At 36.4% G+C, this 21984-nt stretch overlaps 1 protein-coding gene across 11 annotated transcripts in view; it reads right to left on the minus strand.

Moving 5' to 3' along the window:
* DTNB (dystrobrevin beta) overlaps positions 1-21984 on the minus strand; it is a 251519-nt gene that overhangs the window by 190985 nt on the left and 38550 nt on the right. For all 11 annotated transcript variants that reach the window (XR_011076469.1, XM_068563945.1, XM_068563946.1 and 8 more), the window contains exon 4: positions 21114-21327. Coding sequence is in view for 10 of the 11 variants with exons in the window: in XM_068563945.1 (XP_068420046.1) it covers positions 21114-21327 (214 nt within the window). In the remaining variant the exon portion in view is untranslated. The remainder of the gene's footprint in view (positions 1-21113; positions 21328-21984) is intronic.

The following is a 21984-nucleotide window of genomic DNA, read 5'->3' on the forward strand; positions in this document are numbered from 1 at the left end:
AAATGAATTAAAAAAAAAAAAAAAGAAGAAATAGGTAATCTGAATAGGCCCATATCCACTATAGAAGTTGAATCTGTATTTTTAAGCCTTCCAAAAAAGAAAGCTCCTCATTCAGAGAGCTGTCCTGTCAAATGCTAAACATTTAAAGAAGAAATAATTGCAGTTCTGCTCTCTTCCAGGGAATAAAAAAGGAGGGAACACTTCCCAATTCTTTTATGAGGGCCAGCATTATTCTGATAACAAAAACACATACATACATTACAACAAAAGAAAATAAGAAGTCGGTATCCCTCATGAACACATACACAAAACCTTCAACAAAATGTGAGCAAATCAAATGTAGCAATATATAAAAACGATTTAAAAACCACAACCCAGGGGGCTTTATCCCAGTGACGTAACACTAGTTTGACATCTGAAAATCAATCAGTACAAAGAGAAAAGCTATACGATCATCCAAATAGATGCAGATGACAAGACTCAACATCCATTCCTGATAAATACTCTTGGAAAACCAGGAAAAGAAAAGAATTTCCTCAGTCTGATAATGGACATCTTAAAAAAAAAAAAAATAACAGCTAATAACATCATACTCAATGATGAAAAGACTAAGTACTTTTCCACTCAGATCAAGAACAAGTCAAGGATGACTGCTTTCACTACTAGAATGCAATACCACATTGGAGAACACAGCTGGTGCAATAAAGTAAGAAAAAAATATAAATGCATACAGATTGAAAGTTTAAAAATAAAACTGTATCTACTCCAGACAATATGACCTTATGTGTAGAAAATCCCAAAGAACCTACAAAAAAATATATATAGAACCTACCAAAACACTATAATAAGGGACTTCAGCAAGGCTGCAGAATACACGGTCAACATAAAAAATTCAAATTTCTATAAATTAGCAAAAGAAAATTGGAAATACAATATCACCAAAAATATGAAAAACAGATAAATTTTTTTTAAAACTTATGTTCAAGATGTGTATGCTGAAAACTACAAAATACTGATGAAAGAAATCCAATAAAATGTAAATAGATACACCATGTTCATGAAATGAAAGACAGTGTTGTTAAAATGTCAATTCTCCCTAAACTGATCAGAATCCTGTTGTGATTCAATGCAATCCCAAATTCACAATAGGATATTTTTGTAAAAATCAACAAGATGATTCTTTGTATTTCCTTAGAGTTCTAAACCCAAATCTCAATTAAGGTATGAGAATAGAAGAAAGATACTATTCAGATGCCTAAACCCCACCCTGTTCTTGGTACTTTTAAAAAGTTCCTCATGTTATTTTAATATGCATCCAAAGCTAAGAACTAACAACACAGAGCTTCGAATGCAATTCTAAGACTTGTATTTCACAGGCAACAATAAATCAAAGGACATGACGAAAGATGAAAGAGAATTGATCATATTGTGTTTGTATAACTCCTTCTGGCTCCAAATCTCACGTTCTTCTTCATAGAGACAAAATAATATCTATTCCTTGCTGCAAAAAAAGAAACTAATGTCATCTATGCAGACAGGAGAGTGTGGCAGAGCCCAGCATACTGGCAAGAGACCCAGGTGAAAATCAACTGTTACTGAAGAAAGTGCTCATCAATAAATGCCATAAAACAGGTCTTAATGGGTCTATGACATCTTTACTTCTAAAAATTATTATAATAGCATTTAAACAGCACTTTTTCCTAATCTTCAAAATGCTTTAGAAACACTAATATTCTCAACACTTTGCATCCCTTATTCAAATATTCTTTAACTCAACTCTGTTGCAAATAATAGTCCTGGATTCAGAAAGTCTTATATTTAAATACAGAACAGCAGCTATATTTCTCAACTGACCTGGATCAGCACTAAACACCTGTGCCCTTTTCCACTCATTAGGATTATTACTGGTCTCAACAGCTGGTCTCAGGTCAAGCAGTTTGTAGATGCATTAACAGAACAGTGCATTAACTCCTCAACTAATTATTATCGTAACACGTGGCCCCTTAACTCGTCATCTCTCATTATCTATTTTCCAACCACTTTCCTATTCACAGCAGCCACACAGCAATCTCCACTCACAATCTCCCACCCAGCCAACAGTGGATCTTTTCTCCTCCCTGCCTGCATGCCCTTCTGAGTCTGCAAATGTATCTGCACTTAGCATTGCATGCTTCATTGAGGGTGAGGGGATATGCATCTGAGTATCAATATGTAACCCAGTAGGATAGAGGGAATATATGTCAGGTTGCGGGTGCTTTAAGTATGGGGGAAAGGAGAGGTATCTGAGATTAAGGGTCACAGTAAATGTGAGGGGGATGAATTTGCAGGCAGGAGAGATTTGGAAATGATGCTTAGTGAACCTTTATGTTTAAGAACCTGTTTATAAATATGTAACTGTGCATCCTGAGAATGGGGGAATGGGCCCGAGCCCACTCTTAATTATGAACTAATCTTTCCCACTTATAATGCTTACCATCATTTACAACTTTAGGTTCACAGTTTCACCTACCAAAAGGTTATTCACCCTTCGAAAGGAAATATTAATTTAAACAAGTTAATAAATGATATATTTAAAGATACTTATAAATATTTATTAAAGATATTTATATAAAAATCTAAGTATAACAGCATGAAGACACAATCATCCAATAAAATTAGTGAATGGGTAGCCTCACAATTCTTACTTCCTCAAATCATGTTATTTTTATTTTTCTTCAAAAAGAAAAAAAGTTAGCTCCCTCCTTGCAACTATTTGCTTTGTAGGCCAAACTTCAGCATTTACTCCTTTGCTCTGAATGCTTTTCTTGGCATTGAAATCCCTCGGTCTACTTTAAGCCTAACTACAACTTCCTATAACTGCCCCCAAACACAGCAAAGCGAAAGTGCCGCTTTTACTTTTGTAATGTTTGGTTGGAGCTCTGCATTCTTCCTCTGCAATTAGAGGTAGGGGGAAGCTGCAGTCACTTAGCAGCCTAATCCCCTATGATTCCGTCCTTTATCTGATTGATTACTTCTTGGAAAAACTCATTCTTGATCCTTCCCACAATACATCTGAATTTAATCCACACAGCCTGGTCAAGTTACATTTAAAACTGAATAGTCAGCTGCCCCTGGCCATCGCACATATAACCTCACCAACATCCATGTTTTCAGTACTCGAAAGTAAAGTCCAAGTTCATACCAGAATCAGTTCTCTTCAAACAATATCTGGAAAGATCTTTAACCTGGTTTCATCATAAAAAATGTGACTCACTTAAAATCTGGCCTAGCTGGAAAGTTGGGTATAACTTTTTTTTAAAGGTATTTAAGGTATAACACAATTAACAATGAATATTAACCCCTACAGAAAGATACTACAATGAAAGGATAAACAGGTAATATGTGTTGAAGATGACAGGAGCGAGGAAACTCGTTATTTTAACCCCACCCACACAGAATCCCTCTGGGGAGCACCCTCCCTCAATAAGGAACATGATGATTCTCTGTCTCAGACTTCTCTGCACGATTCATCTCCAGAGATGCATCATTTTAGAGTCTGACAATAAACCATGCCCATGACTTCTAAAGAGAGTTCTTATCACCCAACACTGAGAAAACACCATGATTAGCTCTGCGCCAAGCTAAGCAGACAGTGAGTCACCCTGAATAAACACTGTTGAGTTTTGACATGCAGGTGCCTTCAGAAGTCTCTGCACTCCTCACCTGTGCCGTTTGGACGGGAATTTGCTCATTTCAGTTTAGTAAAGTCTCAAATTTTTTGACATTTAAACTAACCCAGGGACTTGCCTGGTCGTCCAGTGGTTAAGACCCCGTGCTTCCAATGCAGGGGGCGGGGGTAGATCCCTGGTCGGGGAACTAAGATCCCACAGGTCGCACAGTGTGGCCAAAAATATATATATATATTTAAACTACTGTATATAAAATAGATGACCAACAAGGACCTACTGTATAGCACAGGGAACTATACTCAATATCCTGTAATAACCTATCATGGAAAAGAACCTAAAAAAAGAATACATATACATGTATATATATGTATAACTGAATCACTTTGCTGTACACCTGAAACTGGCACAACTTTGTAAATCAACTATATTTCAATAAAAAATTTAAAAAAATAAACTAACCCAAACTGGATGGTGTTTATAGCTTTGCACTATCTAATAAGCGCTTGCTATTCAAATTAATACTTTTGAAAACAGGACTAGAGGGAGCACTTTTTACTTAAGAAAACAAGCTGTTTCTACATTTTTGGCAAACAACTGTAAATGCTGTCAACCATAAATTAGTACTTCTCACATGAAAAATAGACTTCTACTTCAGAAACAGTATTACCAGTCCAATTATCGCATGTAGCTAAAAGTAATAAGAGCATTTCTCCTTGGTTTTTGAAAACTCGTATTTTTCCAATTAATCTTAATTTACAAAACTTCACAGTGAATGGATTATGCAATAATCAACGGCAAATCAAGAATCCATTTGGCAAATGTCAAATAGTTTAATCAAGTAAAATCAACACAGACTATTATTCAAATTTATCACAATCAGAATGCCTGCTAATTTTCATTTCAATCTTACAAATATTTATTAAGAATCCAGCATTAGGGGCTTCCCTGGTGGCGCGGTGGTTAAGAATCCGCCTGCCAATACAGGGCACACGGGTTCCAGCCCTGGTCCGGGAAGATCCCACATGCCGCGGAGCAACTAAGCCCGTGTGCCACAACTACTGAGCCTGTGCTCTAGAGCCCGCGAGCCACAACTACTGAAGCCCATGTGCCTAGAGCCCGTGCTCCGCAACAAGAGAAGCCACCGCAATGAGAAGCCCACGCACTGCAACTAAGAGTAGCCCCCGCTCGCTGCGACTAGAGAAAGCCCGCGCGCAGCAACGAAGACCCAACGCAGCCGAAAATAAATAAATAAATAAATAAATAAATAAATAAATAAATAAATAAATAAATAAAAAGAATCCAGCATTATACACTTTGCTGTACAGCAGAAAATAACACAACATTGTAAAGCAACTATACTCCAATAAAAATTAAAAAAAAAGAATCCAGCATTACATTTACTGAGGAATCAAAGAAATATAAGATAGAATCTCTGCTCTCAAAGACTTTCAATCTTATTTGTATAATTACGAAGCAGTTGAGAGCATCATACATTTGAAAGTCAAAATAATGATATAGATAAGTACTACAGGTCATCATAGGGATGAAAATGGGATTGGTGATTATAAGGAAGGCTACAGGGTAGGTAAAAACCAGGGTGGGTGGGGCAGGAGACCAACCAAAATACATTGAGAGAAGAAATGAGCATGTCATATTGGAAAACCTGAAAAGTGCCTCAAGTAGCTTAATTAGAGTTTGGTGTGAGCAGGGAATTAAGGACTGATAGAATCAGACCTAACTGAGGAGTACAAACTTCATTCAAAAACCACAGGGAATCTTTGAGGGTTTCCAAGGTGGGAAGTTGTATGATGAAAATAGTGTCTTAATCAGATTACTTTGGAGGTGAGTGTGAATGGACTGGAGAAGTCTGTTACTTCCTCTCTCCTTTTCAGAGAAAAACAAAGACAAAGAAAAAGCAACACTCAGAAAAAGTATTCCTCTTGCCCTTTCTTTAAAAAAAATTATAAAAAGGAAACGATAAAATAAGACCAAAATAACAATCCAAAAAATTTTTTTTAATCTGAAATATTAGCTAATGGTCAAACCCTTTGCAGGTCTGCATATCCTGAAATCAAACAGAGTCCTTTTTGAAAATTAGCACAAATGCATGAATTCTCTTGGGAGAGAAGAAAAGCTACAAAATTTAAAGAGTAAGTAAGTGATGGGAAAAGTAATGTGAACTTCGAAGTAATTCTGCCACCAAGCACTTAGACTGGGGCTCGGTGAACTGGTTTTGGTGATGTCACATCACACAATCCACACGACAGCAGCATCCTGAAGGGCAGGGGATGTCGTGAGGGCACACGGGCTCCACTCCTCCTCTTCCACCAAAGTGGCTGTTTGTCTCCATTTTGCAATAGGTTTCCCCTTAGGATTTCACATTTTTAAAACATTCAAGACCCCTAGCTTGTTCTCCACCATCCCCTGGAAATTTCCTTAAAAAGCTATGATCAGATCTAAGAGTTAAATGTGCTACTATTGAGGGCATCAAAACCTTCCCATTCAGCACTAGTTCTCTCCTATTATTTTTTTTTCTCTCCTATTTTTATTTGGCTTTTTCCTGTCATCTTGAATCCACCAAAGAACAAGCGGGGATATTAGTAAATACTGTACATAAATAAATGAAATGTTTTTGTTTCCCAGGAAATTATAGTTTTGTTTAAAAATCACTAATGAGGAAGACTGTAACCTAATATTATCTTTTTTCAGCAATGTCCATTCCATAATATGCTAGCTGGGCACATTTGGAATTTAAGGAATACATTTCCTTTTATTTAAAATGAACTAGTTTGGCTTTGCTTTTTTTTTTTTTTTTTCTTTTATATTGCTTTATTTTTTGCATCCAGTATTAAAAGGGAACTATGGAAACTTTCAACATATCCAAATTAAACTGCTAAAACAAGATTTTAAAATAGTTCTCAGCCGTATTTCCAAACTACACAGGAACGTTTTTCACATAAAATCACCATAAATTAGATATATAAAAGTGTTTACCCTAAAGGAATCTTTAGATTGTTCAAATTTGAAAGAGTGTGTTCTACTGTTATTTTAGATAGTAAACAATAACCCTGAGCCTTTCATTGGTACATTCAATATTGATATGTTTTGAAGATTTTATCCAAGCCTAGTTTCATTAGATACATGATTTTTTAAATAGGTTTGTTCCATTAAAGGTGGAATTTCATTACATCTCGGAACCAACATGTTTGGTGAAGTCCACAGACTCTTTTACAAGACAAATCCTGATGAAAAAAATAAGAGGGAAAATAAGGTTCAATAGTCAGATAAAGTGTAAAAGGAATTTCTCAGAAAGTCATTATAGAACATTTTTCTTTCTTACACAGGGAGTGGAAAACACAGAATACAATAATTATCCAAGAAGAATGCCCTATCAGGATTAAAATATAAAAGTTTACACCAGCAATTCAAAATGAGATAAGTCTTGTAGAAACTAAATCTTTTGTCAGAAATCACATGCCTAATCAATAGCTGGGCCCAGGCCTGCCCCTACAGCACCATGATTACAAAAAGAGGCCCATATACATATGTCTAAATATTAAAGTTATCAATCAAGCTAATAGATTATTAATTAAAATATGTTCTATCTCTGTACAATGACGAATATACCTTCAAAATGGCCTGGAAAGTCAAATTCAAATCTAGGATTCTGAGACACTTCATGCCCCCACATGGGGAGAGTCTGGCCCCCTTTTCCTGCCACCTCCAACACACCCCATACTTCAAAGAACCATGTATGCACGTGGACACTCCAGCCCACGTGTCCACGTTTTGCCCACATTCACTGCAAATATACAACCCAAGACCACTCCTTGGACCCAGGGGTACCACTACCTTAAAAAAAAATCAACGAACAGGACAACTTATACCAGTTTCAAAAGCATAAGTATTAGAACAAATGGACTGGGAACTTAAAAATAAACATAAATATATCAAAGAGACATATGAAAACAGACATTTTCTGGGAAATGCAAATCAAAACCACAGTGGGATATCACCTCACGCATCATCTTAGAATGGCTATTATCAAAAACAATAAATAACAAGTGCTGGTGAGGATGTGGAGAAAAGGGAACCCTTGTGCACGGCTGGCAGGAATGTAAACTAGTGCAGCCACTATGGAAAACAGTATAAAAATTCCTCAAAAATTTAGAAATAGAACTACCAAATGATCCAGAAATTCCATTTCTGGGCACTTATCTGAAGAAAATGAAAACACTAACTCAAAAAGATATATACACCCCCATGTTCACTGCACCATTACTTACAACAGCCAAGACATGGAAGCAATCTAAGTGTCAATCAATGTATGACTAGATAAAGAAAACATGGTGTGTATGTATGTGTATGTATATATATACGAATACACATACACATACATACATAAAATGAAATATTACTCAGTCATCAAAAAAGAAGGAAATCTTGCATTTGCAACAACATGGATGGACTTCGAGGGCTGTATGCTAAGTGAAATAAGTCAGAAGGGAAAAGACAAATAGCATATGATCTCGCTTTTATGTGTAAACGAAAAAAAAACTTTTTTAATAAAAAAAAAAAGAAATCCCCAGTTCAGAGATATAGAGAACAGATTGGTGGTTGCCAGAAACAGGGGGTGGAGGGTGGGCAAAATGGATTAAGGGGGTCAAAACATAAAAACTTCCAGTTATAAAATAAGTAAGTCATGGGGATGTAATGTACACCATGGTAACCATAGCTTAAAATACTGTAGTGTATATTTGAAAGTTGCTAAGAGAGATCTTAAAAGTTTTCATTTCAAGAAAAAAAACTTTTTATTACTATGTATGGTGATGCATGTTAACTAGACTTATTGTGATGATCATTTTACAATATATACAAATACTGAATCATTATGTTGAACACCTGAAACTAATATAATGTTATATGTCAATTATATTTCAATAAAAAAATAGAAATAATAAAAATCAAACTAAAAGAGAGATTAGTAATATGAAATAAGAACCACAAATCATGAAAAAGAATGAATCAGATATTCTAGGTTTGAAAAATACAACAGCTAAAAAATAACATAACAGATGAGACAAACAGTAGAATGGCTCTAGACAAAGAACATATTAATGAGTAGAAATGCAGATTGATAAACTCTTCTAAAAGGAAGCAGAGAGGGTTTCCCTGGTGGCACAGTGGTTAAGAATCTGCCTGCCAATGCAAGGGACACGGGTTCAAGCCCTGGCCTGGGAAGATCCCACATGCCGTGGAGCAACTAAGCCTGTGCACCACAACTACTGAGCCTGAGCTCTAGAGCCCGCAAGCCACAACTACTGAGCCCACGTGCCACAACTACTGAAGCCTGCGCACCTAGAGCCCGTGCTCCGCAACAAGAGAAGCCACAACAATGAGAAGCCCACTCACCGCAACTAGAGACAGCCCGCCCCCAGCAACGAAGACTCAATGCAGTCAAAAATAAATAAATTAATTAATTAATTTAAAAATAAAAAAAAATAAAAGGAAAGCAGAAAGTTAAAGAATTGAAGCGTATGTGAGAAACAATAGGAGACAGAGGAAGTAAATATGACAACATTCCAAAAAAGAGAAAAAATAAATAAAAACAGAGGAAATATTTGGTAATGGCAGACTAGTTAATTCTGATCACCTCTTCCTCTGAGGAAAAGTAGTAAAGATGGGAAAAAATTTTTTTAATCTCCCTGAATGCAAATGAGGACTAACAACTGAGTTACCTAATACAAAGGAGTTGGATGCCCAGGGAGGTGAGTGCCATGACTGAAACTACTTTTTCCATGCAAGCGATTTTCTCATTTCAGAGGGGCACCAGCAAGGCTGAAGTACAGAGTAGTAACTCTTTGATAGTATTAAGGGTCTAGAAGAGAGATGTGGAACGTTGAATCCTGATGAAACTGCCTACTTCTGCTCCCATTACTCTGGGTTGAAAGCCCAAAGGCTGCACCTAAAAGCACTAGTGTGCAGAAGTAAAACAGGGCCTCACATGGGCTGAACTGGAAATAACTCAGGTGCTTCTGGACTGTTAAGGTCTCCAGGCACCTAGCAGAAGAAAACATAAACCCTCTCTGTAGGAAAACATTATCTTAGGCCTCAAAGTATTTCTGCAAATAATTCTGCAATATAATGTCTGGTACATAATAAAAATAAAAAATAATTTTGGAATATGTTTCTCACATAATAAAAAATAACAAGGCAGAGAGGAAGTAAGATGACATGAACGAAAAACAGAAACAGCAAACAGTACAAAAAGAACCGTAGGGAACCTAGATATTGGATTATAAGCACAGATCTTACAATAACTCTGCTTATTATATCTAAGGATTATGAGATAAGAATGACGCATTTGGCATCATGGTAATATTGCTGAAAACCAAGAGAGAAAAGAAAAGAAAGAATATCTTAAGAGTTGCCAGAGGAAATTGACAGATTACCATCAAAGCGGCTAAAATTATATCCACTATTGATTTCTCATCAGAAATTATGGAAGCTAAAAAAATACTAGAACAATATTCTTAAAATGTTGAAAGAAAACAACTGTCAACCAAAAACTCATATACCAAATGAAAATATTCTTAAAGTATGAGAATGAAATTTTCAAACAAAAATTAAGACGACATGCCACAATCTGACCTGCAGAAAGGAAATGCCAAAGGGTGTTCTTCAGGCAGAAAGAAAAGAATTCCTGATGGAAGCTTGAAAATGCAGGAGCAAGTGAAAACCAACAAAACTAGTATATTTAAAATTAAGCAGACACTATTTTATTATACAGTCAACATCATTTAGTTTACCTATAAATTAAATGATGCTCACTGTATAAAAAAATTAATAAGGCTTGCTTGATTTTAAATATATATAAAATAAAAATACACAATCTCAATGACATAAAAGAATGGGTAAATGAAATTAAAGTGTCCTAAAACCAAAATGGTATAGAAACACATCAGTCTTTGAATTACCTAGAAAGAGAGTAATGGTACCAATTAATCTTAGACTTTGAAAAATCAAGGATACGTACTGTAATCTCTAGGGTAAAAAGAGAGATGAAGGGAGAGCCTACAGATTAAAAGAATCTTAAAAGAATACCAATCAACTGCAGGGCGACCTTCAAGATGGCAGAGGAGTAAGAAGTGGAGATCATCTTCCTCCCCACAAATACATCAGAAATACATCTACATGTGGAACAACTCCTACGTAACACCTACTGAAGCCTGGCAGAAGACCTCAGACTTCCCAACAGGGAACAGACGCCCTCAGGCGACCTACACGCAAAGGCAGGGCCAAATCCAAAGCTGAACCCCAGGAGCTGTGTGAACAAAGAAGAGAAAGGGAAATCTCTCCCAGCAGCCTCAGGAGCAGTGGATTAAATCTCCACAATCAACGTAATGTACCCTGCATCTGTGGAATACCTGAATAGACAACGAATCATCCCAAAATTGAGGTGGTGGACTTTGGGAGCAACTGTAGACTTGGGGTTTGCTTTCTGCATCTAATGTGTTTCTGGTTTTATGTTTGTCTTGGTTTAGTATTTAGAGTTCATTATCATTGGTAGATTTGTTTATTGATTTGGTTGTTCTCTTCCTTTTCTAATATATATATATAGATATATACATTTTTTTTTTCCTTTTTCTCTTTTTATGAGTGTGTATGTGTATGTTTCTTTGTGTGAGTTTGTCTGTATAGCTTTGCTTCAACCATTTGCCCAAGGGTTCTGTCTGTCAGGTTTTGTTTTTTTGTTTTTTTAGTAAAGATTTTAGCACCTGTTATCATTGGTGGATTTCTTTTTTGGTTTGGTTGCTCTCTTCTTTCTTACTTTCTTTTTTTTTTAATTACTTTTTAATTATTTTTATTTTTAATAATTTCTTTATTTTTTATTTTAATAACTTTCTTTTTATTTCTTTATTTTTTTTATTTTTTTCTCCCTTTTCTTCTGAGCCGTGTGGCTGACAGGGTCTTGGTGCTCCGGCTGGGTGCCAGGCCTGTGCCTCCGAAGTGGGAGAGCCGAGTTCAGGACATGGGTCCATCAGAGACCTACCGGCTCCACGTAATATCAAACGGCAAAAGCTCTCCCAAAGATCTCCATCTCAACGCTAAGACCCAGCTCCACTCAACGACCAGCAAGCTATAGTGCTGGACACCCTATGCCAAACAACTAGCAAGACAGGAACACAACCCCACCCATTAGCAGAGAGACTGCCTAGAATCATACTAAGGTCACAGACACACCAAAACACACCACTGGATGCAGTCCTGCCCACCAGAAAGACAAGATCCAGCCTCATCCAGCAGAACACAGGCACCAGTCCCCTCCACCAGGAAAGCTACACAACCCACTGAACCAACCTTAGCCACTGGAGGCAGACACCAAAAACAACAGGAACTACGAACCTGCAGCCTGCAAAAAGGAGACCCCAAACGCAGTAAGTTAAGCAAAATGAGAAGACAGAGAAACACACAGCACATGAAGGAGCTAGGCAAAAACCCACCAGACCAAACAAATAAAGAGGAAACAGGCAGTCTACCTGAAAAAGAATTCAGAGTAATGATAGTAAAGATGATCCCAAATCTTGGAAATAGAATGGAGAAAATACAAGAAACGTTTAACAAGGACCTAGAAGAACTAAAGAGCAAACAACGATGAATAACACAATAAATGAAATTAAAACTTCTCTAGAAGGAAACAACAGCAGAATAACTGAGGCAGAAGAACGGACAAGTGACCTGGAAGATAAAATAGTGGAAATAACTACTGCAGAGCAGAATAAAGAAAAAAGAATGGAAAGAATTGAGGACAGTCTCAGAGACCTCTGGGACAACATTAAATGCACCAACATTCGAATTATAAGGGTCCCAGAAGAAGAAGACAAAAAGAAAGGGACTGAGAAAATATTTGAAGAGATTATAGTTGAAAACTTCCCTAATATGGGAAAGGAAATAGTTAATCAAGCCCAGGAAGCGCAGAGAGTCCCATACAGGATAAATCCAAGGAGAAACACGCCAAGACACGTATTAATCAAACTATCAAAAATTAAATACAAAGAAAAAATATTAAAAGCAGCAAGAGAAAAGCAACAAATAACATACAAGGGAATCCCCATAAGGTTAACAGCTGATCTTTCACCAGAAACTCTCCAAGCCAGAAGGCAGTGGCAGGACATATTTAAAGTGATGAAAGGGAAAAACCTACAACCAAGATTACTCTACCCAGAATGGATCTCATTCAGTTCGATGGAGAAATTAAAACCTTTACAGACAAGCAAAAGCTAAGAGAATTCAGCACCACCAAACCAGCTTTACAACAAATGCTAAAGGAACTTCTCTGGGCAGGAAACACAAGAGAAGAAAAAGACCTACAATAACAAACCCAAAACAATTAAGAAAATGGCAATAGGAACATACATATCGATAATTACCTTAAATGTAAGTGGATTAAATGCTCCAACCAAAAGACACAGACTGGCTGAATGGATACAAAAACAAAACCCGCATATATGCTGCCTACAAGAGACCCACTTCAGACCTAGTGAAACATACAGACTGAAAGTGAGGGGAAAGAAAAAGATATTCCACGCAAATGGAAATCAAAAGAAAGCTGCAGTAGCAATTCTCGTATCAGACAAAATAGACTTTAAAATAAAGACTACTACAAGAGACAAAGCAGGACACTACATAATGATCAAGGGATCAATCCAAGAAGAAGACATAACAATTGTAAATATTTGTGCACCCAACATAGGAGCACCTCAATACATAAGGCAAACACAACAGCCATAAAAGGGGAAATCGACAGTAACACAATCATAGTAGGGGACTTTAACACCCCACTTTCACCAATGGACAGATCATCCAAAATGAAAATAAATAAGGAAACACAAGCTTCAAATGATACATTAAACAAGATGGACTTAATTGATATTTATAGGACATTCCATCCAAAAACAACAGAATACACTTTCTTCTCAAGTGCTCACGGAACATTCTCCAGGATAGATCATATCTTGGGCCACAAATCAAGCCTTGGTAAATTTAAGAAAATTGAAATCGTATCAAGTATCTTATCTGACCACAATGCTATGAGACTAGATATCAATTACAGGAAAAAATCTGTAAAAAATACAAACAAATGGAGGCTAAACAATAAGCTACTAACCAAGAGATCACAGAAGAAATCAAAGAGGAAATCAAAAAATACTTAGAAACAAATGACAAGGAAAACACGACGACCCAAAACCTATGGGATGCAGCAAAAGCAGTTCTAAGAGGGAAGTTTGTAGCAATACAATCCTACCTCAAGAAACAGGAAACATCTCAAATAAACAACCTAACCTTACACCTAAAGCAATTAGAGAAATAAGAACAAAAAATCCCCGAAGTTAGCAGAAGAAAAAAATCATACAGATCAGAAATAAATGAAAAAGAAATGAAAGAAACAACAGCAAAGAAAATAAAACTAAAAGATGGTTCTTTGAGAAGATAAACAAAATTGATAAACTATTAGACAGACTCATCACGAAAAAAAGGGAGAAGACTCAAATCAACAGAATTAGAAATGAAAAAGAAGTAACAACTGACACTGCAGAAATACAAAGGATCATGAGAGATTATTACAAGCAACTATATGCCAATAAAATGGACAGCCTGGAAGAAACGGACAAATTCTTAGAAAAGCACAACCTACTGAGACTGAACTAGAAAGAAATAGAAAATATAAACAGACCAATCACAAGCACTGAAATTGAAACTGTGATTAAAAATCTTCCAACAAACCAAAGTCCAGGACCAGATGGCTTCACAGGCGAATTCTATCAAACATTTAGAGAAGAGTTAACACCATCCTTCTCAAACTCTTCCAAAATATAGCAGAGGGAGCAACACTCCCAAACTCATTCTACGAGGTACCATTATCCTGATACCAAAACCAGACAAAGATGTCACAAGAAAAGAAAACTACAGGCCAATATCACTGATGAACATAGATACAAAAATCCTCAACAAAATACTAGTAAACAGAATCCAACAGCACAGTAGAAGGATCATACACCATGATCAAGTGGGGTTTATCCCAGGAATGCAAGGATTCTTCAATAGACACAAATCAATCCATGTGATACATCATATTAACAAATTGAAGGATAAAAACCATATGATCATCTCAATAGATGCAGAAAAAGCTTTTGACAAAATTCAACACCCATTTATGATAAAAACCCTCCAGAAAGTAGGCATAGAGGGAACTTACCTCAACATAATAAAAGCCATATATGACAAACCCACAGCAAACATCATTCTCCATGGTGAAAAATTGAAACCATTTGCTCTAAAATCAGGAACAAGACAAGGCTGTCCACTCTCACCACTATTATTCAACATAGTTTTGGAAGTTTTAGGGGAACTGGACAGCTACATGTAAAAGAATGAAATTAGAACACTCCCTAACACCATACACAAAAATAAACTCAAAATGGATTAAAGACCTAAATGTAAGGCCAGACACTATCAAACTCTTAGAGGAAAACAGGCAGAACACTCTATGACATAAATCACAGCAAGATACTTTTGGACCCACCTCCTAGAGAAATGGAAATAAACACAAAAATAAACAAATGGGACCTAATGAAACTTAAAAGCTTTTGCACAGCAAAGGAAACCATAAACAAGACGAAAAGACAACCCTCAGAATGGGAGAAAATATTTGCAAACGAAGCAACTGACAAAGGATTAATCTCCAAAATTTACAAGCAGCTCATGCAGCTCAATATCAAAAAAACAAACAACCCAATCCAAAAATGGGCAGAAGACCTAAATAGACATTTCTCCAAAAAAGATATACAGATTGCCAGCAAACACATGAAAGGATGCTCAACATCACTAATCATTAGAGAAATGGAAATCAAAACTACAATGAGGTATCACCTCACACCGGTCAGAAAGGCCATCATCAAAAAATTTACAAACAATAAATGCTGGAGAGGGTGTGGAGAATAGGGAACGCTCTTGCACTGTTGGTGGGAATGTAAATTGATACAGCCACTATGGAGAACAGTATGGAGGTTCCTTAAAAAACTAAAAATAGAACTACCATACGACCCAGCAATCCCACTACTGGGCATATACCCTGAGCAAACCATAATTCAGAAAGAGTCATGTACCACAATGTTCATTGCAGCTCTATTTACAATAGCCAGGACATGGAAGCAACCTAAGTGTCCGTCAACAGATGAATGGATAAAGATGTGGCACATATATACAATGGAATATTACTCAGCCATAAAAAGAAACGAAATTGAGTTATTTGTAGTGAGGTAGATGGACCTAGAGTCTGTCATAGAGAGTGAAGTAAGTCAGAAAGAGAAAACAAATACCATATGCTAACACATGTATATGGAATCTAAAAAAAAAAATGGTTCTGAAGAACCTAGGGGCAGGACAGGAATAAAGACGCAGATGTAGAGACTGGACTTGAGGACACGGGGAGGGGGAAGGGTAAGCTGGGACGAAGTGAGAGAGTGGCATGGACATATATACACTACCAAATGTAAAATTGATAGCTAGTGGGAAGCAGCCGCATAGCATAGGGAAATCAGCTCGGTGCTTTGTGACCACCTAGAGTGGTGGGATGGGGAGGGTGGGAGGGAGACGCAAGAGGGAGGAGATATGGGGATATATGTAAATGTATGGCTGATTCACTGTTATAAAGCAGAAACTAACACACCATTGTAGAGCAATTATACTCCAATAAAGGTGTTAAAAAATAATAATAAATAAATAAATTTTTTTAAAAATCAACTGCAATACATAGACCTTATTTGAGTCTCAAATTAAACAACATAAAAAATAAAAATTTATAAGAGAATTAGTGAAATGGATATTTTAACATATTAATGAATATTTATTAATTTTCAGGTGGGATAAGGGCATTATGGTAATAATTTTTTTAAGGCATCCCATCTTCTAGAGATATGTATGCACTGGAATATTTACATATGAAATGATAATGACATGTGAGATTTGCCTCGAAATAAGTCAAGAAAGTGGGGAGAAGGGAGGCAGAGAGCCTGGGGATATGGATGAAATAAGACTGGCCACGTATTGGTAATTATTGAAGCTGTGTAACGGGCACATCGTTACTATAATATTCTTTCTATGTTTGTATATGTTTGACATTTTTTGTTAAAAAACATTTTATGACGAAGACATCTTAAGAAAAGTAAGAAACATCAAGCTATAAATTGGGAGAATATATGTGCAACACACATAATCAAGAAAGGATTGTTATCTAAATTATAGGAAGAACTCTTACAGATCAATATAAAAAGAAAAAATAACACACTAGAATAATGGGCAAAAGACACAACGAGGCATTTCACAGAAGTAATAAATATGGCCAAGAAACATAGGAACATGCTCAGTAATCAAGAAAATGCAAATCAAGATAACAATGAGATGTCATTTAGCAAAAACTAAAGGCCAAGAATTCTAAGGCTTACAGAATGTGAATCAAAAGGATCTCTTATGTATGGGTACAATTTGGAAAAATAATTTGATACTTTCTAAATATCAGTTCAGAGTAAAGCTGAGCTTTCATATACCCCACAGCTCAGCAATCCTATTCCTCAGTTTAGAACCAAGAGAAACACTTGGAAACAAATAAGAATATTCCAAGCAGTGCTGTTTCTTAGAGCAAAAATCTGGAAAACACCAGAATGGTATAGAAATACAACAGAATGTTATATAACAGTTAAAATAACTGAACTATAGATAAATGCAACATGAATGAATCTTTAAAATATGTTACTGGCTGAAAAAAATAAATCAGATAATAGTACATCAGTATGGCACTCTTTTTATAATTGTAAAAATATTTAAAATTAAACAATACTTTATTTATGCCCATACATGTGAAAAAAAATGGTTTTTAAGACACCAGGAAATGATAATACAAAATCAGAATAGGGTTCGCCTTAGTTAAGTGTAGGTCAGTGGGATGGGTTAGGAGAGATAAATGTAAATTATTGTCAATGTTCAAGTTCCTGGGTTAGATAGTGGGTTGGTGGATGTTTATTATTTCTAAGAATGAATGAGGGAAAAAAAGAGTATATGAAAAAAAAATCACTTAGAAGCTATAGCAGTAGTCCAGGCAAAAGATGATGCTGGTGGCCTGGGATGGTAGCAGTGGGGATGGAGAGAAGTACATAGACCTGAAGGATATTCAAGACGTAGAAATGAAAGAACTTTGTAACCTACTGGATGTGGGGGCTGACGGAGAAGGAAGAGTTACAATGACTCTCAGGTTTAAGGAGCAGGATGGAGAGTAGGACTATTTAACAAGAAAAGGAACCACAAGTTTATAATGCACTTCAAGGAGTTTAGTAGTGAACACTGTGGTCATCACCTTCATATCTAGTCCAACCATCCCCATGATGAGGCAACACAGGGTGAGGGTGAGAATTTAACTATCCTCTGCCCCAAAGGCACAAATCCTTTGTTTCAGCTAAAAAGCCTACCACTTACACATACATGGCCCAAACGCACATATCTGGAGGGAGGCTCAGGTACTTTTGTTCAGTGTTGAAATAAAACTGGTTCTCTCCCCCACCTAGACTTGACAGGAAGCATTTAGTAGCTGTAGCAGGCATTTTTTGAAGTCAGCATAAGGATGAAGCTAATAGAAGAGAAGGTCAAAGCCAAGACCACTATAAAGACATGCAAGGATTGCCCTGTGGCCCAGTGGCTAAGACTCCATGCTCCCAATGCAGCGGGCCCAGGTTCGATCCCTGGTCAGGGAACTAGATCCCACATGCTGCAACTAAGAGTTTGCATGCCACAACTTAAGATCTCGCATGCCACAACTAAAAGATCCCCCATGCCACAACTAGAGACCCAGCACAGCCAAATAAATAAATATTAAAAAAAAAAAGAAATGCAGCCAGGGCCCTGATTCAACCACGATCCTGTCTCTGGCTCCTCTGTTATGTGAGCCTATTGCTCCAGTTACTGTGAAAGCCCATCTGAGTAGGCTTTCTATTGCTTATAGCTGAAGACGTGGAACTAACACCGAGGTTGGAAACAGAAAGAAGGTTTATAAATCCCAAGCTCTAAATCACTAAATCAGCTCAACTGAAGAAGAGGAAGGAAGGTTTCCTATCCCTCACACTGGGACTTTGGATATCCTTGTTATCAAAAAAAAAAAAAAAGAAGAAAAAAATGTTGGTTAGAGCATCACCTGTTGTACCTTCGGACCAGACCATGTACCTATGGTACTGTAACTGTGGTACTGAGGACCTAAAAGAGGAAGAAACTGAGGCTAACAGAATGTTTTGGCTATTCCTCAGAGCTTAAAGTCTACACACAGATGTTTATAATATCATTCTTCATACTTTTCAATGTTTTTAATTGTCCAATGTGAAATATTTTAAATCTAAGTATTAAAAAAATTAATTCCTAAGAAAATACATGCTTAAGGGAGAAAAGTCTTAGATCCTATTTGTTTCTGATGATTGTTTTAGGGTCTCACAATCTATTATAATAATCAGAAACAACCTGACCAAAAATTTGACTATGAATTTGGAGGTGAGGGAATTTAATAATTAAGTAATTGCTGTATTCAAATTTTAACTTTGAGAAATTATGAAATACAAAAGCTTGAAAAGATCAATTAAAATAATAGGAATTCTACATATCAAAGGGACTCTCCAGCTTAAATAACAAAGTGGCCAATCTATAAAAGAGACTACTACTTTTGGAAGTATTTAACAACAAAATGCCCTGATTTTCAAAAATAAAATGCTGATAACCAGATCCTTTCTTTTTTCCAGTACATGAAAGCCAATTTCAAATTTCCGGAGAGCTAACTAAATAAGCTCTTATCATATAAAGATTTCAAGGTTAGTAAAGATGTGATGATTTATTCTGATGCCCACGGTCAACATTTTAAACAGGATATGACTTGAGAACTACCAAACTCACCCCTGCCATACTATATTCTTTACTCTTCTTAACTCATTCATCTCTTTTTGTTTTCCTAGTTCTCTTCAGTGTGCCCTCCTGCTGATTTACTGTCTGTTTTTTCTTTTCCTTTGTCTCTTTCTGCCTGTGTCCAGCTTTCTCCGACTGTGTCCCAGGACACCTCTGTACCTTCTGCCCTTACCTTTGGTCTTCCCATTCTCCCTTTTGCTATCTCTTCACTCTCTCTTCTCCTCCCTTCTTTAGCCGTAGTACTTATTTGATATAATTATGGAGTCAAAGTTTATAATCTCTGCTTTATCATTTTTAGGCTCTAAGATGACTTTTATTTCTGACTTTAAAAAGTTTCTTAAATTAATTTGTGTTGTGTGGCCCTAAATTGACTTACTCAGTGAGTCACTGTCACGATAAGGTGCTGCTTACTCACCACAGAATAATGGTTTTTACTAAGGTTTTTAGATCAGAATAGTCATTCCTTGGACAGTATAAACTTAACCTACTGGATTAACTGCCCAAAAAATGGCATTAGAATTCTGGGACATATGCTGCATGTACACTCAATGTTTTAAAAATTCAAATTTCTTTAAATAATTTTGTTATTAAATGGATGGAGTATCTAATTTGATAACATCTTAGAAAAATGTGAATTTAGTGAGTGCCTATGTTGTGACTTGGCCTTGACACTTGTATGGTTTTATCATTAATTCACAGAACCCTCAATATTATAAAGTATAACTAATAGCATTCTACAAATACATGAACTCATTTTCCTACAGAGAGAAAAATGAAGCAGAGAGAATTAACCCATCCAAATCAGATTGCTGATACTACAGCAGGGATCAGACATCTGAACTCCTGGTTCCCAGAAAATAAGTATTAACCTCTGTGCTTCCATCATCTATGATTTCTTTTTTATTTTTTATCATACCAACTTAATTCTCCATAAATACAAATATAACAACTCATTTCTGTTTTAATTTGGAGGACTTTTAGTTTTCTTCTATTGTTTTAAGGTTTAGAACACAATGTTCTACATTGAAAAAAATTAAAATAGAATCCTAAACATAAATAAAGAGAAAACAAGATACTATAGTCCAAAGGCAATTGCTATTACATAATAAAGAAAAGTTAGTTTAAAAGTCAAATAGAAAGCCTCATAATCAAATGTACAACTTGGCTATATTTCACTGGATAGAGAACAGCTATATTAAAGTACTGACAATTTTACCAAACAATTATGTCTCAAGTGTTGTGAATCTCCCTAATGTTACAGAGGTTAATATGTGACATGCCCCAAGACAGTAAGTCACTCTGGCATTTAACCAGTCTTTAGAAGGGACTTGTACTAATTCATTTCCCTTTTAACTGTGATTCTAAGTTGACAACCCTTGGCAAGGCAGTACAGAAGAAGGATGATTAGAAGAGAAACATTCTTAAAATGGATTAAGCAGGGCAGGTACTAGCCTGTCATATGCAGCAATCATAAAGTTGAGGAGGAGGCTGATGGACTGTTCCACACTGATTTGGTGAGTAGAAGGAAGGCGCTTGTTCAGCTGGTAGTAGATGGATGAGATGACGGTCTCGAGGCGAGACACACTGATCTCAGTGGTATGGTCCAGTGTATTAAGGCCATTGTCTCGGAAGGCTTCAATCATGTTCCAGATATCAACAAGATGGACTGGAACACAAAGAAAATAAACTTTGTGTCTATTTTGCCAACACAAACTCTGTGTTTATTTTGTAACTTTTTCAACAATTCAAAAGTTTTAATTCAGCAGAAAAACATAAGAACTTTACATTTATTTACATTTAATAGAATAGTGAAGGGTGGCAGAATATGTCACCCCAAGATATGCCACTTTGGCATACGGAGTAGTTTGAGCTAAAGACACCTGAAAAACAGAAGATGCCAAGAAGGACACTCTGACCTCCCCTTTTCTTCCCAAAGGCAGGAAATAAAAGTCCCATGTGAAAAATGCCCTCCCTTTTCCAAGAGGAAAGAAACATCCTCATCACCAGAGACAGTGAATTGAGTCTGAGTGAAATCTGCAGACTTCATTATAATAACTCTTTAGTCTCCTGACATATTTTAGTTATTTTTTCACAACTGCCACTCTTTGTTCAACTTAGTACATAAGCACTTAGGCCTACTCACTCCTTTGGGTTTTCATTTTCCTATGGGGGCTCCCATGTACATGTAAAAATCCATATGCTTTTCTCCTGTTAATCTGTCTTATGTCAATTTAATTCTCAGGCTCCGCTGGAGACCCTGAGAGGGTAGAGGTAAAGTTTTGCCTCCCCTTTGTAGCTTCAAAAATACACAATGCAAAATGTA

The sequence above is a fragment of the Eschrichtius robustus genome, chromosome 15 (assembly GCF_028021215.1).
Source record: "Eschrichtius robustus isolate mEscRob2 chromosome 15, mEscRob2.pri, whole genome shotgun sequence".
Taxonomy (NCBI): domain Eukaryota; kingdom Metazoa; phylum Chordata; class Mammalia; order Artiodactyla; family Eschrichtiidae; genus Eschrichtius; species Eschrichtius robustus.